The sequence below is a fragment of the Ips typographus genome, linkage group LG9 (assembly GCF_016097725.1).
Source record: "Ips typographus isolate SLU linkage group LG9, UJ_Ityp_2.0, whole genome shotgun sequence".
In the NCBI taxonomy this organism is placed as follows: Eukaryota; Metazoa; Arthropoda; class Insecta; order Coleoptera; family Curculionidae; genus Ips; species Ips typographus.
The window spans coordinates 9055451-9083063 of NC_138430.1; the positions used below are offsets into that span (position 1 = coordinate 9055451).

The 27613-nt window shown below is 34.4% G+C and overlaps 1 protein-coding gene across 1 annotated transcript in view; it reads right to left on the minus strand.

Moving 5' to 3' along the window:
• Positions 1-27613, minus strand: part of wb (wing blister) — a 104370-nt gene that overhangs the window by 5156 nt on the left and 71601 nt on the right. The window contains 11 exon segments of the mRNA XM_081986234.1: positions 41-743; positions 897-1151; positions 1207-1419; positions 1478-1643; positions 1860-2118; positions 2173-2465; positions 2519-2695; positions 2751-2978; positions 3034-3170; positions 4025-4205; positions 4283-4389. Coding sequence (XP_081842360.1) covers positions 41-743; positions 897-1151; positions 1207-1419; positions 1478-1643; positions 1860-2118; positions 2173-2465; positions 2519-2695; positions 2751-2978; positions 3034-3170; positions 4025-4205; positions 4283-4389 — 2719 coding nt within the window.

Consider the following 27613-nt stretch of genomic DNA (forward strand, 5'->3'; position numbering starts at 1 on the left):
CTATACTACCAAGTGGATGAATTTAACCTAAAAATCTTACCTGACCCGATCTTCTACGGTTTTTTTCAACTTTTTGGCATGTTCTGATGCCCTTTGTACTAAATCATTCAAAGATGGCAGTTTATCTTCAAGGTCCAGTATTCCAGTTTCAAATCGGTCCCACTCACTAAAATCAAAATTTTCCATAGCATCCAACATGAGCTCCAACTCATTGATTTTCTCTCTAGTATCTTTAATTCCGTCAGAAACATAGTGAACATTCCTATCCATAACTCGTTTCAAGTCATTGAAACGCATTATAGCTTCTTTAAGTCGCATCATTGCAATACGATTCTGGTCTAACTGGTCAGCTGCAATGGCCGCTGTGTCTTCAGATTCTTTAGTCATAAACTCGATCTCATCCAGTTTTACGTTAAGCTGAGCTAAATCGTCGCATGGTAAGGTTACAGGCTCTCGATACAGATTATGAACCGTTTCAGCAACTTTATCGCAATAATCTAGAATAGGTTGATTGAAAGCTTCCACTTCTTTGATTTGTTGTTGGGTGTGGCGTCGCATGGTTTTTAAGATGCTAACTGCTTGTTTGAGGGCTTCTTCAGCGTTAATGTGGCTTTTGCCAAAGTCTCTGAGTTGGGTGATTAGTTTCTCAATATCGTCTTTAATAGCTTTGAGTTCGTCACGGAAGTGAGAAGATTGTTTGTAATTTGTTTCTGCTTGTTTTAAGGTTTCGTTTGAGGTTATTCCTAAAATTGTATATTGTTATAAAACTGATGAATGTTGAATGATCCTTTAAATAAAAAGAAGAAACTCTATGTAGTCAGGGTAAAGCCAAAAAACATTTTTTTACTATTCTTTTTGAATTTTTTATATAATTTGTTAATCCCTTTAGTGCCTACCTAGAATATCACATTGATCTTGCAAGCTTTGCGTCCGTTCATCCAGTTTATCAATATTCCCAGCTCTTAAAATGTCATTAGCTCTATTTCGTTTGTAATTAAACTCCTTGCTCAAAGTTTTATATCTTGATCGAAGAGAATGCAAAACCTTCCAAGGAGGTTTCAGGCCATCCTTGAATTGATCCGCCACTGAGTCTAGTGTGTTGTAAAGAAGGTCAATTTCTTTGAAAAGTATTTGGCTGCATTCGTCACATGCTGCAATGCTCGTTATTACTTCTCAGTCGTTCAGGGTAATTGAATATTCACTTACGAGTGCAAACCCCTTCCTTTATAAACTCCCTAGGGTTTTTACACTGATTACACTTGTCTCCATGAAAACCGTGTTTACATTCACAAAACCCATATTCGTTGCAAATACTCGAACGACTTCCGTAAAGATTACAGTCGCAAGGGACACATTTATTGGTTTTAATATCGCGAAAGTAGCTGTCTTTACAATATTCGCATTTGGAGCCGGTGTATCCTGCAATGTGGATTAGGTATAGCAAAACCGTTTTTAGGTGCTTTAAAGTGTGGCTTACCTGTTTTACAGTGACATACAAAGCCGTGTTTCTTCGCTACACAGCTTTCAGCGTTATTGTCCAATTCAGATGGGCATAAGCATGCTTGACAGTTACCGAGGAAATCCTGGTAATATCCGCTGGCGCACGATTCACAGTGGAAGCCGGAAGTATTGTTTGCACAGTTCTAAAATTTAAGTGCAAGGTTTAGTGCTGCTTTTTATGGTATGCAACACGAACAAGGGCAAAAGTAAAAAATTTCTAATCATTATAGTTTTTGAGACAATGCTGTAAATGCGGTAACACAACCACTTACTGTTTGTTCTTCTATGATTAAAGTAAATTATTATTTTGCCAGATTCTGGCATAACCACTTACAGTAGTTGCAGAATACTAAACTTACCACACAATATCCATTATTTGGATCACATTCAAATGACTGACCATTACAGTCACAACGTTTAGCAACTCCTATGATATTATCAATCCAATCACTCTCTGATATCTCCTGTTCAGACTTATAGAATCTATAATAACCTTGACTAGGATCCTGACAAGACAACCCTGTATATTCAGGAGGACAGTCACATTTTTCGATAGAATGACTGGTCCTGTTGTAGGGAATGTACGGTTTTGCTGAATCCAGCAAGACTTCTACAATCCTGTTCAATTCATGTTTGTTTTAACTCGTTTTTGGTATATGACAGTTGACTTACTCCATATCCTGTCCTTGAATTACTACGGAAGTGACCTTTTGCAGTACAACTAGGAAACATTTTCTGGTTAAGGTGGTTCTGCAGTCGTATAAAATAGGCCCGGATGTGACTCTCCATGATTTTTCATTCAAACGCAGTTCGTTTGAGCTTATGTCTGATTTTAATGAAATTCCATTTCCTGTTAGGAAAACTAAGAATTTTCCTCCACTTCCATTAACACTGAGGTAACCGTCATAGGAGGCTGTTAAGTCTCCAAGGAATCGTTCTGGTAAGCTTATAGTGTCGGAACTGATCTGTAAATGATTGTTTTGGTATAACTTGACTTTGAGTGAAAAAACATTCTTACTGGTTCATTATTCTCAATTCCCTTTTCAAAACGAATTTTGTCCCAATTGTATTTGGTATCCACACAATGACTGCTTCTTCCAAAACAAACACATTCCTTACAACCTTTGGGGTGTTCCTTGGATAGTCCAAAAGTACCTTCCTTACATCTGTTACACTTGGAACCAGCAACATTTTCCTAATAAGACCACAACTTAGTAATCAACACACATAGAGCGGAATAGTTTACTAACCTTACAGTTGCAACTCCCATCCTCATTACATTGACAGTCACCATCATGGCATTCCGTCTCTAGAGTACCAACAGCATTGCAGAAGCATTTTTTACAGTTAGGGTAGCCGAAATACCCAAAAGAACACCGCTCACACCTGGTGCCTTCGTAGCCCACCTTGCACAAGCAAATTCCTGAGTTTCGATCGCATTGCAGACTGGTTGATCCGCTTTGTGAACAGTTACAAGCCTGGATTCACCAAAAGTTTTAGTGGATGTTAAGTATGGTTGGAAAGGTGTGTTACCGTGCATCCTTTACCAAATTCGTAGCCCCAAGAGTTCAGGGTGCAACGATCACATTCACGGCCTATGGTCAACGTGGGACACACGCATTTTCCTCCTTTACCGCACACGTGACCTTTTTTTGTGCATGGTTCACATTCTACAAGATTACATATTCAGCATTAGTTATGTTCGTTCTAATTAAACAAATATCTATTATTTTGTTCAAAAGTAGGTGTAAACTGGCTTGTGGTCTGGGAAATATCAAATAGGAAAGAGGCCACCACCGTGTCAGTATTGTGACCAATTAAATCGCGTCTCCCTATCCATTAATTTAAAGGAAGTAACTTCAGAGGTTTAAAAGAGGATCAATCTCCTAGGATTTACCAACGAGCTTCAATGCTAGCATTACCTAAAACATCTATCAACGTTTGCGATAATTATTAATAACAGCTACAGAGACACGCAGTTTTGTTTAGCCAAAACAAAACAGTTAATCAACTATTACAATCCCGTAACTGTAGAGTTTAGTAAATTGATAACTCCATCTCCAATCGAACAAACTCTCTTCATCCTGATATTTATATCTTTGCGGTCCATAAATAATGGTTGGCTGAAAGTCAACAAAGTCATTAGATCTTCGCAGTTGCAGAAAGTAATGTTCGCCGATTGCTGTAAAAAATCTTCGACAATCAATCTGAAATCTTTCGTCATTGATCGCAGACTGTCGGCGCTCTAAAAGGATTGTGCAACATTTTCAGAAATGGCTAAACGGTTTATGTTAATCTGTCCGGTTATCAATTAATTATACGATTTTTACAGCGGTCGATCGTGTTCAATTTAAGTGAATTAGATATATGAAACCTCTCGTTATGGTAATGTTGCGTCAAAGTTGCTTAAAAATTAGTTGTTTCCAGTTAAAAGGATTTATATAGTTATGCTAATTAGAGTGGTTTGCATTAACCGAAACTTTGGCACAGATTTGAATTATTTAGATATTTAATTCTATCTTACCGATACATCCAGCCTCCACATTTCCATAGTAGTTGGAAAGACATTGGTCGCAATTCTGGCCTGTTACTCCAGATTTACAATTGCACTGACCAGTTTCCTGATGACAGAAACTGTCCAAGGCACCAAACTCATTGCAATGACATTTTATGCAGTCTTTCTTCAATGTTTTCCAATAACCAGGCTGTTTTGTTAAAGTAAGTAGTAAAATTTGTTTATTACAGTCTCTTTTATTAATCTAAAATGTTCAATGATTTTTACCTTACAACTATCACACGTTCGTCCTTCGTAATGCGTCTTACAGATGCAATTTCCAGTTGTTGGATCGCAGGAAGAGTATTTGGAGCCATTTGGATCGCAGTTGCAAGCTGTAATAAATTAGTATCAGTAACTGGTAACACATTCCTATTAGAAAAAGCATAATTTGTACTGTCAAAGGAGAATCGTAACAGGAACAACGTTTTTAACATTCATCTTAAAACTAATAGCATATTTCCGTCAGATTTTCACGGTGTAAAACTCGATTTGGTTCACTGAAACCATTTTCATTTATGTGATAACGACCGACCACCCGTAAATCAAAAGTGCATCTACTTAAATGCCTTATAATTATGGTATAAAAGAGTTGATTTACGTAAACATGAGTCCGGTGCAGTTTACGACTCTTCCGATTAGATATTAAACGGAGATTCACTTTGTTAATTATTTTGTTTAAGCCAGCTTTTGCATGCTGATGGGCAAAAAATAAATTTTCTTATGATGGATGTTAGTAGGATCATAAATATCTATTAGGACAACTTAGAAGATTTCCGTCCCCAAAAGTACGATTAATCACAATTATTATTAATTCAAGACACACTGTTTTCTAGCAAAAAAAAAATCAATCAGCACTCCTGCATTTGCATAACGTTGCGCTTGTCAATCAAATTTCGAAATACCTGTACGCCCATTTTGAGCAATACAGTGCGTTATCTAATGGGCACATCTATAATATTCGTAAAATAGATTTAAAACTAATACGGAGGTTTAGTTTCAGGTTGTCTTGGTTCATTCATATAAGGCGACGTTTTAAGCGCCACAACGAAGACTTAAAGTGGGCGCCAACGCAAATTTAATCCTATGAATGACTTAAGAGGAGTTTTAAATTGCCAGAGGCCTCTAGGACTATTTCGAAAGTTCCATAGATCTCTAAATGCTATTGAGAGCCTTCTAAAAAGTGCCAGAAGCCTCTATAAGTGTCTTAAACCTTTTCAGACTCACTTTACATTGCTAAAGGCCTTCAGGACTATTTTGAAAGTTCCATAGACCTCTAAATGCTATTGAGAACCATAGAAAACATTATAAATCTAGACTTACATGTCAATGGAACTGTTTGAAGTCATGTTTTGACAGGCTGGATGTAGCTATTACGATCATTTCTCCGCGAGAGGGCGTTTTGCATAGCACACTAGATATGTTATGTTTTGATATACCTATTTGTTGTGCTTTCACTATTTCACATTAAGGCCCAGTACTTTCAGTTCAGAATAACGTCTATGCCTAAAGATAATATCTATGGAAACCCTGAAATCAGACGCTGCTATATGGTTAATTCCGTCATTTCTATAGAAATTAGCCTAAGAATAAATTTATTCCCAGGTGAAAGTACAGGCCCTAAATAATAGAATGTGTACTATACTAAATCGGACTATAATGGTGAACCTGCTTTTACCAACGCAAATACAATAATAGTATAGATAAGACCACTCCATGCTATTTGTGATGCTATTTTATACTGTAGGTAATAAGATTTATTAACATAAAAGTGATACATTAGTCATTAATACACACCAGTTGAAAAGCTAGGTCATTTCCAAACTTAAACCTGCTGGCTGCTCTTGGTTCATAATCTGACACCATCATATCACTCACAAAACTCACGAACAACACAAATATGCCACTTTAACTTTACTTTTAATACTTTTTAGCACTTTAGTGAAGGATATTCAAATTTTAAATTCAAAATAGATGTCATAGTGACAACAATGACAATTAGGAAATTAATCGTTTTTTTCGGATCTAACCGCTATATGATTCAAAGGTCACGTGGTCTGCCTATAATTTTGTAATTATACGGTCACGTGATTTTAAGAAAAAAATAAAGTGTTCTCTCCGGCGGCGGATTCTATCGACTTTTGCAGGGTTGCCATTCGTAGCGACTTGTCGCTAAAATAGCGACTTTTTAATTGTCTGAAATCGTAGCGGCGATTTACGAAAAAGTGGTGATATGTAGCGACTTTTTGATTTAAGTAAAATAATCATAAAATATCAATAATATTGCTGATAAAATGTCATCGTAACGTAATATAATAAAAGGTTGGTCGAACGTATATGAGCAGCAGTGATGCTTCCTCCCATTTCTTACATTTCTATTATGAACAAACTGACGTTGACGTACACGTACGACGTACGGTGACTTGTGTCTCTGTCAAGTGTCAATTGTCCGCTAAACGTCAACATATTTTAACAAGAACTTAACCATACTTCATACCAATGAATAAAAAAAATATAGCAGGAAGGAGCAATAGCAAACAAAGGGGGTGACAGAAACAAGGGGGAGAGGGGGAGTAATATGGCGGCCGTCAACTTTCGGTTGGCACTATAAAACACTATTATTATTGTCCACTGTACAACTTAATTTAAATTTGCAAAACTCAACTGTTAAAGAACCACAAACAAACAAAACAAATTAACACTAAATACAAACAACAAATTTTTGCGGGTTTGAAACTCCAAACTGACAATGACTTTGCGTCAATTCAACTGCGCAGTAGGCGAATGCGCAATCAACTTCCGTCCCCCTCGCTTAATGCACAAACGGGTTATAATTTGTATTATTGTTACCTCCTGATACTTGTTCTTTTTCCTCATTGCTTCATACTTTCCCGCGTTCCCCGGGTTCCCCCAACTAAATCCAAATGTAAATAAGAATAAGTAAATGCAAATACGCAGGCGTGATTCTGTGATTGTCTTCAACTTCGGTCATTTTTGAATTTGGATATCAAAAAATTGTGCGATGAGCGATATCTCAAAGTATTTCTTGCCATCAACATCGAAGACTTGTGAAGCAGGTAGGAGACCTAATATTTTCTATTATGAACAGGTTATGAAAAAAATATTTGTTTTTGACAGCAGCAATTTGACAATTGACGTAGCGACAAAGTAGCGACTTTTCACAACATGTAATAGCGACATCACTTCAAACTGTTCTGGCAACCCTGGACTTTTGGTCAAATGTCAAATTTGTGTTTTCATGGCCTACTATTTAAGATGGAGATCATGTTTTCTATGTTGAGAACCTTCTGAAAAGTGTCTCAAGCATGTTTTAAGTTTCCAAATGCCTCCAAGACCATTTTGAAGGTACCAAAGACCTCTAAATGCTATTGAGAACCTTTTAACAAGAACTAGAAGCCTCTACAAGTGGCGGTTTCTAGTATTTTATTAATCAAACAACTAAAATCTACCCAGTCACCGTAAGCACCAAACATTTTTTTTTATTATAATCAATATTTTTTTTAAATCCTTCTAACAATACGCGATTGTACCGAACCGAATCAGTTTCATAACCACCGAGTATGATATCGGAATATTTTTTAATATTCAATAGGTTTATTGTTTATTACCACCCGCCAACCGCGCTCATCCAAAATTAAATGTTAATGACCATCTGATAATCGGCTCGATCCGATCGAGACGAGATTAAACATGGATGCCGTCGATAATTAGGTGGATAATTCGGGGCTTTTTTTCTTCGATGATATGTAGGGCAAGACGAGCAATCAACCGAAGAATAAATTCGGGTTGTGTTTAGTTCGAAGCCTGTTAGAGCTGAAGAATTCACAGTGTCTAATCGGGTTAGAAATCAGCCCGATATAAACGATACTGGGATATCCGTTACAAAACAGAAACGCCGTGACTATTGGCTTTATTGTCCTACACAAAACTAATAAAAAACAGCATTCTAGGGCTTTGTTTGGGAAGTATAGCCATTCCAATTTATAATTCGGTGGCAAAGTTATTACATATTCACATAAATGTATGTAAAGTACATTTTTCCAACCAGTATGTAAAATAAGTATGAAAGACTAATCCAACGATCTCGCTTGTCGCTCTTGCTTTGCTTTTTCAACTAAAGTAAATATTTTAAAGTCTCTTAATCGTCTGAAATTTCAATTTGCATTCACCATAAACTGGAACAACTTAATCTAGGATCTTTTGCATGTTAACGATTTCAGTAATAAGGAAAACGTTTTTTGAAGAAACATCCGGGCTGAATCTGGTCCAGCAGATATTTTTAGTTATTAAAATAATATAGTGAAATCAGGGTTTTTTCCTTTGAAATTAAGAGTTAAAATTGAAAGCGCAAAATAACCTCCTACACAACCATTTAATCTAAATACGGATCTGCATATCTGCAGGTTCTGCCACTGTAAAAATTTTCTACACAGCCCATCATGCATACATATTGCAATTTGTACCAACAACAACCTACTATATTCGCGTAAATCTGGTTTTGTTTATCTTGCATCATTCTGCGAAAACTGAATGACTCTTTATTTTAAATTCACACTTCGTAACAATTTTATAAACCTTAAAAGGATTGCATTAAAATGTTGCAAACATCCCACCCAGATCTAGTTTATTTAGGAAATTCCAGAAATTTGTACGATTATTAACCAATTTTTTGGTGTGTAAAACAGTAATTTAGCAGTAAATTAAGGTAAACGCTGAAAGGTTCTTTGCCATAAATATTGTTTCTTATATGGGAACTGATTTATAAGGTTAATTTAAAAATAAAGCGGTCTGCAAAGCAACTTTAACGGCTCGCTCAATGTTCTTGTTCATTAAGATGTCATAAATTAAGGCGGCACTTGCGAAAAAATTCATGATCACTTTAATGTCTTTTCTTTGATAAATTATGTTGCAGACTTTGTTACACTATCGTAAATTACTGTCAAATAATAATAATAATAATTTTCTGTTCTATTCATTATTTAATATTAATTTCCGCTATTACTATAAACCAATATTAAACATTTCAATTTCATTCATTATTACAACATTTCAAAGCACCAAAAACCGGATAATAGTAATGCATTTATTTGCTTTTAAATAACTAAAGCTGCCAGATCCCGGAAATTGTATTAAATGTGGTTGTAATTAATGGATCTTAATAACAATTTTCCTTAAAACACAGTTTATAATGAAATAACTTGGTAACTAAAATCACGTTTCAGTATTGTACTATATGCGCACATATTGTAAAGTTCTTTCAATTAGCCGAAGCACTACGTCGTTTGCAAAACTAATTTGAAATGTCCCACCGTTCATTTATCCTTGTAATTGCCTTTATTCATCAAAACTCTTCAAAATAGTAAGGAAGTGCACGAAATTTCTGCTTTTTTAAACCACCTTTTTCCCACCAAAAACGAAAATTTATGGTACAAATAAAACCGAGAAAATTGCCATTAAAAAATGGGCCTTTTTTTACTACTTTTTGAAATTCAATACATATCTCGGTTTTTGTTTTTGACAGAAAATTCAAATTGGCGGCCTGGAACGCCATTTTGTTTGTCATTTATTGAAACTACGTGAAATTTCCTTTAAAATGAGGTGCAAGTCAATATTTTGACAAGAAATTCAAAATGGCGGCCTGAAACGCCATTTTGTCTGTCATTTCTTGAAACTACGTGAAATTTCCTTTAAAATGAGGTGCAAGTCAATATTTTGACAGAAAATTCAAAATGGCGGCCTGGAACGCCATTTTGTCTGTCATTTCTTGAAACTACGTGAAATTTCCTTTAAAATGAGATGCAAGTCAATATTTTGACAGAAAATTCAAAATGGCGGCCTGGGACGTCATTTTGTCTGTCATTTCTTGAAACTACGTGAAATTTCCTTTAAAATGAGATGCAAGTCAATATTTTGACAGAAAATTCAAAATGGCGGCCTGGGACGTCATTTTGTCTGTCATTTCTTGAAACTACGTGAAATTTACTTTAAAATGAGGTGCAAGTCAATATTTTGACGGAAAATTCAAAATGGCGGCCTGGAACGCCATGTTGTCTGTCATTTCTTGAAACTACGTGAAATTTCCTTTAAAATGAGATGCAAGTCAATATTTTGACAGAAAATTCAAAATGGCGGCCTGGGACGTCATGTTGTCTGTCATTTCTTGAAACTACGTGAAATTTCCTTTAAAATGAGATGCAAGTCAATATTTTGACAGAAAATTTAAAATGGCTGTCTGGGACGCTATTTTGTCTGTCATTTATTGAAACTACGTGAAATTTCCTTTAAAATGAGATGCGAGTCAATATTTTAATATTTTGACAGAAAATTCAAAATGGCGGCCTGGAACCGTCAAAAGATACAACTTTTTTATTTGTCAAGATACAGTTGACGTCTCGGTGTCATTTTATGTTAAAATTTCCCGGAAAAGACGCTGGTGCAGTCGGTTTTTTGATATCTCAAAAACTAACAGAGTTAGACCTAAAATTAAAAAATTAAACATTTTAACTATTTCTTTGCCGGGAACTCGGTCGGATTAAGATACATGAAATCTGCCTAAAAAATATTTACAATACAATATGTGATATTATGGTAAAGGAAATTTGACGCCCTCTAGCGTCCAAACGGTATCACCAATCAACTCATATGGGGATATTTTTGGAAAGCTTGAAATCTGCTCTATCTTTTGTTTTCTATGATATTTTGACGTATCTTGTCAAGTAAGGGAGTAATTTAGGGTCAAAGCAACGAGTGTCAAATATGCTATTTTTACAAAAAATGCAATTTTGGCAATTTTTTATTTTGCTCCAGGACGGTTCCAATGCACAGCAAAGCGCATATTTATACCAAAAGACTTTAAATTAGGTGAAATAAGTACAAAAAAAGCACTTTTTTCTAGAGAACAAATCGTAACGTTACACACTTGTCTCAACATGACCGTGCTATAATGTTATTAAGTATTCTGTGGATAACTTCATGTCGAGCGAGACCAAAAAGAGATATTCTTATGTGTTATTCAAACTGTGGCAACAAGAGTTGGATTTTTCCTGAAATATATTGTACTTTTAGAAGCTCAAGTAATATTTCTTTAGGAGGTATCACATCACGTTTTCTTAGTAATGATCTCTGAAATTCAGCAAGGAATTTTTTCTCTAAAACAGCATAACATAAATCAGAAGATCCTTATGCTCTATTTAGAAGATAGATAATCATGTGATTGGTCAAAAAAGCAGCTTTCAGCTTGCTGCTTACTAACTTTACTACAAACAGAATGTTGTGTTTTAAGCAACATCTTTTGTATTGTTAGTCAAGTTAATTTTCCATCCATTGTGAAGTAATTTGAACATTCCTGCGAAAGACGCTGTACACGTTGATTGATTGTTATTACTCATGCAACACGAATATAGACCTCGTGTTCCTATACCATATTTCCAGTATTTACTTTTATTAGCACCTCGTTACCGCTATCGAGTTTCGGTATTTTTATTACCGCCTCCAGTTGTAAAATTTCTTCATAAAATTTTATTTCAATTAGCATTTTGAAGCATCGGATCGTAGACTGTGAAGGTATTCAGAAAAATTTTGCAGATGGCAAACACCGGCCAGGTGGCTGATAAATTTAGCCGTAGTCAATCCAAAGTAACTTTAGAACTTCCCGTTTAAATAACGTGCCCGCCTAGGCGGTGTAAGTGAGAAAGTAACACTCTTTGACGTCGGTTTAGGTTGAAATAGAAGTAGCAGTTTTGGGCGAGAAAAATAATAGCGAAATTAATGGTTTTAATTGCTACCGCTATTTTTAGTCGCCACTTATCTTAAAATATGTCGCAAGACCGGCTTTTCCAGACGCAATTATGCTGAAGAGCCTGTCGAAAATAGCTGATTTTTCAAAATAAGTTTTAGCTGACACTCCACTTCTAAATATAAATTGCACATAATGAGCCATTAACAAGTGTTTTTTGCAGTATCGACTCAAGAAACTAAATAACTCACAGAGTAAAGAACAGATTTGTCTCCATCTAAAATTGAGAAATTGACACATTTGTATATGTTTTCAATCAGATTCTTTACAGGAAAATTTTTTTTCCACATTGCAGTTATTGCAAAAATATTTTTTAGAGCAAAAATTTTCAGTTTTATCATTCAAAAGTCAGTTAGTTCGGAGAGTGTTATCACTATTTACACATTTGTATTTTTTTCTCTATTACCTACTTAAGATTCCTGTATTTGAGATGTTTACTTTGATGTTCCAGGTTTCTTTAAAAATTACATAAATACAAAACCGGAAAAGTTGTGATATTGGCACTATTCCAAACATCCTTGATAATCAACTTCAAATAATTGTGATTTATCTCTAAGTTGATCTTGTATAGCTATTTACATTCAATACGGTAATATTGAATGCATGCAACCATTGATATTCCTTGCAAAAACAGTTTTGAACACTGACATATAGAGTAAGAAACGGAATTCTGAATTTCAATTTTAAATGATACTGAACCTGCCCGACCAGATGTTCCAGCTCAATCAGATGTTATGTCTGCAAATAATAAATTCTTATTTGTTTTGGTTTTGTCACACTTTACTCACGTTTACGGTTCAATTTACTAAGGCGATCGACGATAAATCAATTTAAAAAAAAAAAGTTGAGAGCCATTTACCACGACGTACAGACATAATAAATGATCTGAAATCAATTGTTCATGCAATATCGGGCGTGTGGGTTTTTGAGATATTTCCATTCAATAAAATCGCTCTTATTATCATATTAGTGGATGGTAGGCCTTTAGGGGCCGTGTTATGCAATTAGCGGCCTTACACAAAGCTGACGTCTTAATTGTTTTGGAAATAGTGGGTAGGGATGATTATCAGCCAATATCTCATAAATGTATTATGAATTTCTAATAATGTACGTAACCAGGTAAAACCTTCATATAAATTTATGATACTCACTTTACAATTTTGTGCAAGGTAAGACTAATTTTAGATTTTAAAACCAGGAACTGCAATCAGGCTTGATAAGGGTTTTTAGGTCAAGTGGAGGATTGAAAGTAATGGTTGATAAAACACTAAGGAAGTGTATTTTTAATTTTATGTATCTAACATTGAACTAAAGTTACCTAAAATACCTTAATTTTCTTTTAAAGTATTGGAACCCTCCTGGAGCAAAATAAAAAAGTGCCAAAATTGCACTTTTGACAAAAATTGAATTTTTTGACATACGTTGCTTTGACCCTAAATTACTCCCTTACTTGACAAGCTACGTCAAAATTTCATAGAAAACAAAAGATAGTGCAGATTACAAGCTTTCTAAAAATATCCCCACATGAGTTGATTGATAACACCGTTTTGCCACTAGAGGGCGTCAAATTTACTTTACCATAATATCACATATTATATTGTAAATATTTTTTAGATTTCATGTATCGGCCGAGTTTCTGGCAATAAAATGGGTAAAATGTTAAATTTTAGGTCTAACTCTGTTAGTTTTTGAGATATCAAAAAACCGACTGCACCAGCGTCTTTTACGGGAAATTTTAACATAAAATGACACCAAGACGTCAACTGTAACTTGACAAATAAAAAAGTTGTATTTTTTGACGGTTCCAGGCCGCCATTTTGAATTTTCTGTCAAAATATTAAAATATTGACTTGCACCTCATTTTAAAGGAAATTTCACGTGGTTTCAAGAAATGACAGACAAAATGATCTTAGGCCGCAATTTTGAATTTTCGGTCAAAACCGTACCGTCCTTGGTTTTGTATACGGGATTGAATTTGACAGTTTCTAGGTTTGAGACAGAACTGCAACTGACGGCCAAATGTCACAACTGTCAAATTCCACTTATCATATTTAAAATAATACAAATCCCAAAATTGCACTGATGAAGCTATGAAATGCATTTAACTAAAATCACACTGATTTTGTTACTTTTCAAGTATGTTTGCTTGTTTTGTACCTCTATGGAATTGAATTTGCCAGTTTCCAGGCTTAGAACAGAATAAAAGACAGAGCTGTAACTGAAAACCAAGTGTCATCTGTCAAAATATGACGTAATAATGCAATAGAAAAGAAATCAAACTTTTTGGAATAACACTTCACAGTCGCCACAGGAACGTAAATATTTTTTCTAACTTTTATGTATACCTATATTAACTGTTACGTCACTCTATTTTACTTTGATTTTTGCTATATATATCAGGAGTGTCCGCTGGTGGACTGAACCAGTGATTAATAGCCGTGTAAGTAATCACTGATTTTTCACGGGTAAGTAATAGATGTTATAATCTATTCAAGACTAGTGAGTAATAAGAATATTATTAAACAATTATTTACATATTTGAGCATTTCCTTAATTCTTCTACAACCAGAAATTTAAAAGTTATGGAATCGTATCAATTTACATCAAAAGCATATCCGGGACAAATAATTGTTTGGACACTAATTAGGGCAAAACTGGTATAGAGCGAGCGCCAGTTTTATTGACACAAATCATTGTTAATTGGTCCTGATACGGGGTCAAAAGATTATTTTCGGTCTAAATCGAAACTAGAATAGTTTGGTACTAATTTAATTAATCCAGTCCAGCATTTCCATAATGTAATTGAAGTTAATTGATATAATTGACAACTCGAAACAATAAATTAACTAGTTTGTTCTCTATTCAGAAAAACGATGACTGTATAGAGAGCAAATTAGTTATTTACTTTTCCTGACAAGTCGCGGTTTACAAAATTAAGTAAGGACCAGTACAATTTAAGCCCTGCTGGCTTTACGTTTAAGTGGTGTAATAAAGCAAAATTATCCAACCGATGATAAATTAGGTAATCAATCTAGTTCGGTAGTTTATCCTTATTATATTACCATAATAATGGGTTCGTAATATCCACAATAAATAAACCATAAATTACTATACCTTCACTGGTTAACCAACCAGAGACTATGTTCCATTCTAAACACCTCTTAGTTGACAGATAATGCATATTATACTTACATGCTCAAGGCACAATTATACCACAGTCTTTTTGCTAAAAAAAAATGTCGTTTTAGGCTGAAACTTGTGCAGTGAGGTTTATTTAAGTAAACAGTTTAAATCACCTGACTGTTCATCCTGGTCTATATTAATAGATAAGTTTGTGTTGGATGTAAAATAGGACAATGTGTAATATTATGCAAGTAGAATTCATTTAAATCAAGAAAAACATTTCTGTAGAGAAGTATTGGCATGTACATTTTTCAACTTATTATTAGTCCATTTTTTCTCAAAGTGGAGGTGTAAGTGTAAAAGTGATGGGAAATTCCACCGCCTTTTTAGTATCCCCATGACCCAACACTGTTTTAAGGAGGAACTTTCCTGGATTAAGACTGTAGCCACAAATAATGACTTTCCTGATTTTCTGTTCAACAAGATTTATTACAATCATTTTAACAAGTTCATTAACAAGAATCTACTTATAACTGATGAACCAAAACTATCAAATGACTATTCTATCCCCTTCCTAGGCCCTGTTTCCCTACAAGTAAGAAACATATTTAAGCCTCTCAACATCACTATTTGTTTCAAAGTCCTACACACTTTACGCCAATTCCTCTGCAACTCCAAAGACACAACACCCACACTTCACAGATCTGGAGTTTATGAACTCTCCTGCTGCACCCCCAACTGCAATGCACTCTATGGTTCGCCACTCATGTCAACGAACATATTAGGGAGGCAAATTTTCCAACAACCCCAACCTTGATGCAAACTCCATCAAGTCTCATTTTGCTAGACATCTCTATCACAACCAACATACATTTAATATTGAACAAGGTTTCAGGGCTTTACATTTTTGCGAAAAGAGTAATCTCTTGAACCTCTTAGAGGTCCTCGAGATTAACAAGGCCTCTCAGAGTGGTGGGCATGCCTGCCTCAATGACCAGCTGAACCACACCAGTTTTTCTTCTTTCACTCAGGAAATCTTTTGGACATTGGGTTGACACTCCAGCCTCTTGTTGACCTACTTTGGACATCTGTTCACTTACTTCCTCTCCCAGGGATGCGCGCATTATTTCGTGTTCAATTTTTTCCCCGATTTTGCCCCTTTTTTACAGTTTTTACAATGTGTTTAACCAGCTTACAACCTTAACCTCACTTATGTTTGTTTGTTTATATCTCTTGATCGCCTCCTTGATCTACGGTAGTTTACACTGTTGACGCTTTTGACATTAAGAACTGTCGTTTTGTCATCTGTCACAAATGCGGGCGGTGTTGCCGGGTGCTTTCGCTATGCCGCCTACGTTATTCATTGCAACTATTTTCTGCGCCATCAAAATAACGGCTTCGCTTTCCGGATGTTGATACAAAATTTTTTTGTAAATTCTAGAATTGTCATCGCCCATTTTGTTCTGTTAGCTTCTTGCAACTGGGCAGTGGTTAATTTGCTTAATGTGCCCGAAACATATGTCGAGCAACCCCTCTAACATTTTGGAGGTTTGAATACATTTTTTGTGGAGAAGGCTGTGTGTTCTTTCCCATCACTTTTTATTATTTTAACTTTCTATAGTATATGAGACACTCATTAGTCATTGGATTAAATAAGTTCCCTTAATAACTGAATATCAATTAACCGTTGATTTTAGTAAACATAATCGTATTATTTGTATTCGGAATCGAACTGCATTAGAATACTTTTTCTGTCGTCTCTGTAATTACCATCATCACGCCTTCCACAGAAATTGTTTCCTTCTTAGGTAGATACGAATCAATATTTAATCAAAACTGTTAGAAGTACTAATTAGACTTGCATCGTGCCCATTAACGCCTCCGTAATAAAGTACTAAAATAAGAAATATCGATGTGTGAAACGTGAGCCGGGAATTAATTTACTTTTATGAGTCTCGCGGAATATCCATGTAAGCTAAACTGGAGTCTATTTATGTCACCGAGCGGTGTAATCAACTTTTAAAATCGGAAAAATGAGGAAAAAACGAGTCCGTTAGGTAATAATGATCGTCTTGCTACGACAAAACTCGTTTGGCTTTGTCCAACCATCAGATGATGATGGCTCAGTTTTGTTTTATCAATTTTTGAAGTTAATTTCAGAAACATTGTTTTAATGAATAAACCACGTCGTTATATCTCGCTACTGTAGTCAAAACTTACGTTTCCTGCTAGTGGTGAAAAAACTGAACAAACGGTGTCAAAACAGCAAATCATTTCAACGATACGTCCATTGCCAAAACGCAATGTAGCCTATAAATTTCAGGCTACGCTTCCGTTCATGCTGTCTGGATTATTCGCAATGACATCCCATAATTTCGCTCAACAGCTCTCTTTAACCTTAATTATTGCAGGCCGGATGAATTTCAAGTTGTTTTTGGTTTACGAACCTTGAAAGAGAGCAAAAATTTCCGACTATAGTGGAAAAGGACAGGTAAGTCACCGAAAGACAAATCTTCTTAAACTTTCATCCACCTGGTGTATTTTCCGCTCCATTTGTCGTTGCGGCTTACACAAATAGGCAAGCTCCAACCAGGAACTAGCCTAATGTGTCCAGACTCTTTTTCCACCTAGTTTCTATATTTTACCACCACGGAAACGGAGTTTTAGTACCGATACTCTAGAAAAGCATTATTTCTTTTCACATTTTAATCAGATTTACGCAAATGTAGACTTAGTATGAAGGAAATTCCATGTGCAGTATTTTCTTCAAGCACAGCCGCAAAACAGATCAACAATTTTCTTTACTTGAACATCATTAACACGGAAAACTGACGTTTAGTAACTTCTGTAACCCAGTAACACACATGAGAACTAATGAAATTCGTTTGGCATCGATTCAGAGGGATTCAAGTCTTAGATCAGTTAGTTTAATTGGTTATAAAATTTTTACAGACACGTGTGTAATGGCTTTCCTTTAGTTACTCAATCGAAAGCAGTAAAATCGGAAATGTTTTCGATTGAAGGTTTATTATGCTGTAAAATGGAAGGTAGAATGGATGATTTTAGGAATTTGTTAACAGAAACAATGCCAGAATCAAAGCCATGAAACGAGATTACTGGGCAAAATTCACGACTTATATGGAGCACGAAAGAAAGTCTGGAAGATGGTCAAGAACAGAAAAAAGCCAATAAATGAGTTTGTGCAACACCATCAAATAACACTGAAGAAGAGGTAAGATAATGGCAAAAATCAAAAAATTGAAAAACATTAAAAACAGAAAAGCTCCTGGCACAGACCTTATCCCAAACGAACTTCTGAAATATGCCCGACTGATTAAGCAAGCTTCTAAACTGCTTTAATATCTTCTGGGAGCTTCTAGACTAGTTGAAAAGCATATGGAAGCTTTTAGACTGTTTTAAATGCTTTTGGAAGCTTCTAGACTGTTTTGAAAGTCTTCGGACTGCTTTAGAAGCATTTTGGAGTTTCTGTAGTGTTTTGAAATCTTTTTATATTACTTTAGGAGCATTGAAGGTTCTCGACTGCTTTTAAGACATCTGAATTTAAACTTTTAGAAGCTTTGAAACTGCTCTAGAAGCATACGAAAGCTTTTAGACTGCCTTGAAATTTTTTGACAACTTCTAGACTATTTTGAAAGGCTTTTAATACTGCTTGAGAAGCATTTAGAAGTTTCTGTAGTGTTTCAAAACCTTTTTAGACTACTTTAGGAGCATTTAGAGGGTGTTTGGACAGTTTAAAGAGCCCTGAAGGTTCTGGACTGCCTTTAAGGCATTTGAAACCTTGTAGACGGTTTTAGAAACTTTTCAAAGCTGTTAAACTGCTTTAGAAGCATTTTGGAGTTTATTGGCAATAAATCGGTTAAGTGTGACGTCACAAGGCACGTTTTGTCGCACTTATCGTTTTGTATTATTTTTCCTATACCTAGACTATTTATTTATTTAGTTATTTATTGGTCTTATTGGATTTCTTTTCTTCAATCAAACCCAGTATTTTTAAAAGTTTGACAGCTCGTAACTCGGCTATTTTGACAGATATTGTAAGAGGTTTTTTTACCAAATTGTAGCCTAGAGTGTGCTCTTTGAAATGACGTATAGCTCCTCGAGAAACGTTGTCTACTAAGTGGGTTCTAGTTACTGAACTAGGAAAACATCTAAAAATCCTCTACAACAAAATTTAGACTAGATAAGAAGAAGAAGAGGAATTTGTTCCTAAATTAAATACATTTGAACCTGTAGTTAATATTACCTTCTCTTTTTGACTAATTTTTGTTTCTAGATATGTTCATATTAAGTAAGCTATTCTTGTTAATTGCATTAATAATAACATAATTAAAACGTCCATGTCAGTTAAAACGTTAATTAAACTATACATTGGCTAATTAAGGGTAATTAAATTCCCATCAGGGCAAATTTATGCTAACCGTTATCGGAATGATTGACAATAAGTTGGAGAAAGATATAGTTTGACATTCCCTACTTAGGACTTATTCACTTATTGGCTTCATTAGAGTTGTAACAACTGCAATATTGAATAATTATTAAGCGGAAAATCTCTTAATTAAAGATTTTTTACATGCAACTTTCAAAAGTTAATAATTATTTGTTTTGGTGTTTAGTTATCTTTACTTAAACTCTAATAGCTTTAAGTGTAACATAAAGATAATCCATCAGGGTTGATATTAAATTATCCAAACCTTACGGAAATAGATTGATACAATGATAACGTAGACAGAGACCAAAACAGGATTAATAATTCTAGCCCCAGTGATAAAAAGTAAAGATAAAAACAATCGATACAATGTCGTTGTTTTTCTGAATTGTAACCATGATATAGCTTAGTCACATTTAAGTTTACTTAAATTTTAAATTTTCTCTAAACTGCAAAGAATACAAATTGCAGAATCTTTTATTCGCTTCAAAGAAGAGTATAAATCACTGCAAGATTGGAATAAGTGGTCTGCAAAGCAAGTCCACACTATAAAAAAGCGGCAACACCTAAAATATCCGAGCTATGTAAGAAAATGTCAGTAATTTACTTCTTCGCTGGCAATTTAAGTCACACACACACAACCCGAAGAAAGGGCCTCATTAACATAAGATTCTTCAACCGTTTCTAGGCTCTTTTATGGGAAAACATCTACAATTTGTCTTTGGTAACAGGTCAATGGATGTTAAAGGGAATATCTTTGTGTTTATAACAAACAATTGTGAACGTTGTCAGTCAGGTAAATTCGGTTTGTGTCATTGGGCACTCGAGAAAGCTCGATTGTGTTGCTGTCAACGAATTGTAGGTGTGATCCACCATTAGATTATGTAAGAATCTAAACAACAACTTGTGACGAGCATGTAATATTAGGAATTTGAATTCATTATTTTATTTAGTGGAGTTCCTGGACCTCATTTGCAAATTAGGCTTAAAACTAAGACACGACCAGATGCAGGTCGTGCAACATGAAGGAAATGACCGCGGACGACTTCTCCAACGTAATATATGGTCGGTCGTGTCATCACCTTATTTTCTTAATCGGTGGTGGTGATTTAGTACCTCCCCGTTACTTTTTATTTACTTTAAGTTTCGTTCAGGTTCAACTGTGCCCAAGATTACAACGTTCTAGTGCCGACCGCAACTACTGCCTCTCACCAATGATTTGTGAGATTCTATCTCCATGTAAACATATACTTAGTGCCCATCGAGTATTTATTTTTCGTATTCGAATTTTTAACGAATACTGTGCCTATGGAATATCTCTTTACAATTGTATGGAGAAAGGTGTAATGGGAAAACCTTATGAGATTAAGAGCAGAATTCAAAGATGATCTTAAATTTACACTCATCTCAGACTCAGTATTTTCTTATAGTTCACTTAAATTCGGGTTCCTTAAGTCCACCTTACTTTCTGAGGTTAGAATTCTGATTTTTCTCGTTCTCCAACTCAACATTATCACTCAAAAACTATACCAATTTGACCTAACCTTTCAGTAGAGAATTTCAATGGAAATGTAGTGTTTTCAAGGTTTTCTGGCCCTGAAAGTTACAGTTTTGAGTGTAAAGCATTTCAGATCCTAAAATCAAAAGGTTTTGAGGTTGAAAACAGTTTGAAACTACACTTAAGTGCTATTTTCTCTAAAACTTCTAAAACTGGGCTTTTCAGTATAGAATTTCAATGGAATTGTAGTGTTTTCAAGGTTTTCTAAGTCTGAAAGTCACAGTTTTGAGTGTAAAACAGTTTAGATCCTAAAATCAAAAGGTTCTAAGGTTGAAAACAGTTTAAAACTACGCTTAAGTCCAATTTCCTCTAAAATTTCTAAAACTGGGCTTTTCAGTATAGAATTTCAATGGAATTGTAGTGTTTTCAAGGTTTTCTAAGTCTGAAAGTCACAGTTTTGAGTGTAAAACAGTTCAGATCCTAAAATCAAAAGGTTCTAAGGTTGAAAACAGTTTAAAACTACGCTCAAGTCCAATTTCCTCTAAAATTTCTAAAACTGGGCTTTACAACATAGAATTTCATTGGAATTGTAGTGTTCTCAAGGTTTTCTGGACCTGAAAGTTACAGTTTTGACTGTAAAGCATTTCAGATCCTAAAATCAAAAGGTTCTAAGGTTGAGAACAATTTGAAACTACACTTGTGCTATTTCTTCTAAAATTCCTAAAACTGGGCTTTTCAGTATAAAATTTCAATGGAAAAGTAGAGTTTTCAAGGTTTTCTAAGTCTGAAAATTACAGTTTTGAGTGTAAAACAGTTCAGATCCTAAAATCAAAAGGTTCTAAGATTGAAAACAGTTTGTAACTACACTTTAAGTTCTATTTCCTCTAAAATTTCTAAAACTGGGCTTTTCAGTATAAAATTTCAATGGAATTGTAGTGTTTTCAAGGTTTTCTGGGCCTGAAAGTTACAGTTTTGACTGTAAAGCATTTCAGATCCTAAAAACAAAAGGTTCTAAGGTTGAAAACCGTTTGAAACTACACTATGTCCTCCAGAATTTCTAAAACTAGGCTTTTTAGCATAGAATTTCAATAGAAAAGTAGAGTTTTCAAGGTTTTCTAAGTCTAAAAGTCACAGTTTTGAGTGAAAAGCATTTCAGAACCTAAAATCAAAAGGTTCTGAGGTTGAAAACAGATGGAAACTACACTTTAAGTGCTATTTCCTCTAAAATTTCTAAAACTGGGCTTTACAGCATAGAATTTTAATGAAAAAGTAGAGTTTTCAAGGTTTTCTAAGTCTAAAAGTCACAGTTTTTAGTGAAAAGCATTTCAGAACCTAAAATCAAAAGGTTCTAAGGTTGAAAACAGTTTGTAACTACACTTTAAGTGCTATTTCCTCTAAAATTTCTAAAACTGGGCTTTTCAGTATAAAATTTCAATGGAAAAGTAGAGTTTTCAAGGTTTTCTAAGTCTGAAAATTACAGTTTTGAGTGTAAAACAGTTCAGATCCTAAAATCAAAAGGTTCTAAGTTTGAAAACAGTTTGTAACTACACTTTAAGTGCTATTTCCTCTAAAATTTCTAAAACTGGGCTTTTCAGTATAAAATTTCAATGGAAAAGTAGAGTTTTCAAGGTTTTCTGAGCTTGAAAGTTGCAGTTTTGACTGTAAAGCATTTCAGATCCTAAAATCAAAAGGTTCTAAGGTTGAAAACAGTTTGTAACAACACTTTGTGCTATTTCCTCTAAAATTTCCAAAACTGGGCTTTTCAGTATAAAATTTCAATGGAAAAGTAGAGTTTTCAAGGTTTTCTAAGTCTGAAAATTACAGTTTTGAGTGTAAAACAGTTCAGATCCTAAAATCAAAAGGTTCTAAGTTTGAAAACAGTTTGTAACTACACTTTAAGTGCTATTTCCTCTAAAATTTCTAAAACTGGGCTTTTCAGTATAAAATTTCAATGGAAAAGTAGAGTTTTCAAGGTTTTCTAAGTCTGAAAATTACAGTTTTGAGTGTAAAACAGTTCAGATCCTAAAATCAAAAGGTTCTAAGATTGAAAACAGTTTGTAACTACACTTTAAGTTCTATTTCCTCTAAAATTTCTAAAACTGGGCTTTTCAGTATAAAATTTCAATGGAATTGTAGTGTTTTCAAGGTTTTCTGGGCCTGCAAGTTACAGTTTTGACTGTAAAGCATTTCAGATCCTAAAAACAAAAGGTTCAAAGGTTGAAAACCGTTTGAAACTACACTATGTCCTCCAGAATTTCTAAAACTAGACTTTTTAGCATAGAGTTTCAATAGAAAAGTAGAGTTTTCAAGGTTTTCTAAGTCTAAAAGTCACAGTTTTGAGCGAAAAGCATTTCAGAACCTAAAATCAAAAGGTTCTGAGGTTGAAAACAGTTTGTAACTACACTTTAAGTGCTATTTCCTCTAAAATTTCTAAAACTGGGCTTTACAGCATAGAATTTTAATGAAAAAGTAGAGTTTTCAAGGTTTTCTAAGTCTAAAAGTCACAGTTTTTAGTGAAAAGCATTTCAGAACCTAAAATCAAAAGGTTCTAAGGTTGAAAACAGTTTGTAACTACACTTTAAGTGCTATTTCCTCTAAAATTTCTAAAACTGGGCTTTTCAGTATAAAATTTCAATGGAAAAGTAGAGTTTTCAAGGTTTTCTAAGTCTGAAAATTACAGTTTTGAGTGTAAAACAGTTCAGATCCTAAAATCAAAAGGTTCTAAGATTGAAAACAGTTTGTAACAACACTTTGTGCTATTTCCTCTAAAATTTCCAAAACTGGGCTTTTCAGTATAAAATTTCAATGGAAAAGTAGAGTTTTCAAGGTTTTCTAAGTCTGAAAGTCACAGTTTTGACTGTAAAGCATTTCAGATCCTAAAATCAAAAAGTTCTAAGGTTGAAAACAGTTTGAAACTACACTTTGTGCTATTTCCTCTAAAATTTCTAATACTGGGCTTTACAGCATAGAATTTCAATGGAAAAGTAGAGTTTTCGTTTTCTAAGTCTGAAAGTCACAGTTTTGAGTGTAAAGCATTTCAGATCCTAAAATCAAAAGGTTCTAAGGTTGAAAACAGTTTGTAACTACACTTTAAGTGCTATTTCCTCTAAAATTTCTAAAACTGGGCTTTACAGCATAAAATTTCAATGGAATTGTAGTGTTTTCAAGGTTTTCTGGTCCTGAAAGTTACAGTTTTGATTGTAAAGCATTTCAGATCTTAAAATCAAAAGGTTCTAAGGTTAAAAACAGTTTGAAATTACACTTTAAATGTTATTTTCTTCAACATTTTTAAAACTGGGTTTTTCACCATAGAATTTCAATGAAAGTGTACTATTTTCAAGGTTTTCAGTCCTGAAAGTCACAGTTTAGACTATAAGGCATCATTAGGAGAGTTTTAAGAGTGAAAACAATGTGAAAGTCTTTGAAATCACACTTTCAGTGTTATTTCATAAAGAGTTTTTAAAACTGGACTTGATTCATTCAAGTTTTGTACAAAAACTGATTGACTGAAGTTCCAAAACTAATGGACAAATAAGTTATAGGTACCTAATTATGATTAAGAAAATTCCTGTGATCTGGAAAGAACATCCAACATTTTAGTACCATCCCAATCCTGTTTTCCTCGTCTTCTTTTAACACTTTAGACCAGGAAAACGTTTTCCTGGAATCCAATTTATCGAAACTGACCGGGACTAAAGCTATAAAAACAAGCCATTTCGGTTACAGGTTAGTGCAAGTTTATTGCCAGTTAGGCCACTGTTGTGGTGCAATAATTGGCTAGCAAAGAAGATGAACGAAAATAACTGCTTGAAATAGTGTAAACTACTTTGCCAGTGTGATTTACAGACAAATATACTTTTTGATCGCACACTAAAAACAGACTTTAACCAAATCAAATCAACTATACTATACTATATAGATGGTTTATCACTTTTCTCCGTTATTCTGATTTTCTTGTCTTACCGATAATAAGCACACTGCATCAGGCACAAACAATGGACACTGAATTGAGTTGTAATCGTAACAATGAAATACCGACCCAAGGGTATGCCCATATGGTTGTTAATACTTCCTTTGTCTCATATTATCATTACGCTAGAATGATTCGTTACGAAAGCTGTGAATCGAGGTAAAAGGTACTTGTTTCACTCAAGAATTTACTATGGTGTTGGTAAAAGAAAGCCTGGAGGCTTGAAAAATGCGAAAAGAAAGAAACTGTTAGATCTATTAATAAAGCTGGTAATCGATTACCAGGCACAAGTACTGATGAAAGAGTCTTATTCTAGTAGCCCATTGATGGTTTCGTTTTGTGCCAGCCAGAAGTATCTTGTCAAATTCAGTTGCTTCATCATCTACCAATAAAGCAACTACTATTCGTATAGAATAAGCAATTTATAACGTTCTTTTTACATTCACACTGTAATAGATCTTACAGCTAGATGCACTTGAGTCGGGTTACATCTGATAACAAAAAAAAAATTGTAAACCGGCCCACTATAGTCATTTTTAACGGCTACTAGAAATAATAGTAGCGGACATCCCACGAACTTAACATTTTACAGATCGTTCGCATTTATCATTGTCTTTGGTCAATTGTAATTGACAGAAGCGGAGGATTTGATTTGATTACTTGCATTAAAAACAAACTTAATCAACGTACAACCCTAAAAAAATACAAGTTTCCAAAAGAAAGGTTTACATGACGATAAACATACTAAACAAGTGTTTTGTCAGCAATAAAAAAATCGCTAAATGGTGAATTAAACAAACATCTCCATAACAAAAACCACAAGCACTTAACATGCAGCTGAATTATTTACTGTTACAGCCAGTAGACTTGATGATAATCACTTTCTGTCCTAAATTGCAATGGAAAGCAAAGCTTAAATACTAAGAACTATTTAAAGTAAAGTACTTGCCTGAAATAATAGGTTTAGTAGGAAACTTAGTGGCATCTGGCGATGATATAATGATTTGTGCCTGAACACCTAAAATTGGTTTCAGTACGTGTTACAGTGGAATGATATGGAAGCTGAAGCTGGTTAACTGAATATTCTGGCACAACCGTTGATCAAAATAATATGAAAATGCCTATGATGATATTTTTGGTTCACTTTCAAAGATGGCATTTCTGCTTCCATGCAAAAGCATTGTGGATTCATTTAGTACATATTCGTTGTTTTGCTAAGAACAAAATTTGATTATTCTCAAACTGCTTAGCAAAACCTGTCAATGCTGTTAAACCAACTCATTGCTTTGAATTTTATTGAGATTTTATTAGGTTTGTGGCAAAAATACTATTTACTGTGTCTGAGTATTACTACTACTTATGAGACTGTATGATTTAATAAATAGGATATACTCCGAAATTATCCAGAGTAAACCAGCACAATAAACTAGTTTTTTAATGATTTTTATTGTAGTATTTAAGGACATTTTCATACTAATTAAACCAAAAACAGTTGTACAGTTGTGGTTAGTTATTCAAGCTGTACAATTTACCTTGACTAGAAACTGTTGGAGGAGGACACCTCCTCCTGCAACTTGACGTAGGACATTCTAAGCAATACGTGTAACACCTTGAAGGAGTGTAATAACCAGTACCGTACTCTGGATAATTGTACACTGGTAGGTCTTGGTTATATTGCCCGTAGTACTGATACGAGTACCTTCTACATCTAGCCCTACGTTCAGGACTAAGTTTGTCCAGGTAACTTCTGGTGTTGTTCTGGTAATTCACACTTGCACTATTTGGGCGTATTCTTATCCGTTTCACTGTCACTACATTGTATTTTTTGCTATTTCCGTGGTTGATTTCACCAAAAACACTACACACCAATAACACCGCTAGAGTCCTGATTAGCCCCAATCGTATCCACATGCTTCAACGTTACTTGATCATATTTAGAACACCAGCCTAATAATAATTGAAAAAAGTTCCAAAATATTCATTACTCAACCTATTCTAGTCTGAAAGTCACAGTTTTGAGTGTAAAACATTGCAGATCCTAAAATCAAAAGGTTCTAAAGTTGAAAACAGTTTGTAACTACACTTTAAGTGCTATTTCCTCTAAAATTTCTAAAACTGGGCTTTTCAGTGTAGAACTTTAATGGAATTGTAGTGTTTTCAAGGTTTTCTGGCCCTAAAAGTTACAGTTTTGACTATAAAGCATTTCAGATCCTAAAATCAAAAGGTTCTAAGGTTGAAAACAGTTTGTAACTACACTTTAAGTGATATTTCCTCTAAAATTTCTAAAACTGGGCTTTTCAGTATAAAATTTCAATGAAAAAGTAGAGTTTTCAAGGTTTTCTAAGTCTGAAAGTCAGTTTTGAGTGTAAAACAGTTCAGATCCTAAAATCAAAAAGTTCTAAGATTGAAAACAGTTTGTAACTACACTTTAAGTGCTATTTCCTCTAAAATTTCTAAAACTGGGCTTTTCAGTATAGAATTTCAACGGAATTGTAGTGTTTTCAAGGTTTTCTGGGCCTGAAAGTTACAGTTTTGACTGTAAAGCATCCTCCAAAATATTCATTACTCAACCTATTAAAAAGAATAAAATCTCATAAATTATGATGATCGGCTGTATGAAATATGTGAAAGCTATCCGGGTAATAATAAATGCAAAAATTGTCGGGCCTGGTGCTTTATTTTGCTCGAATTACACGTAAACGTTA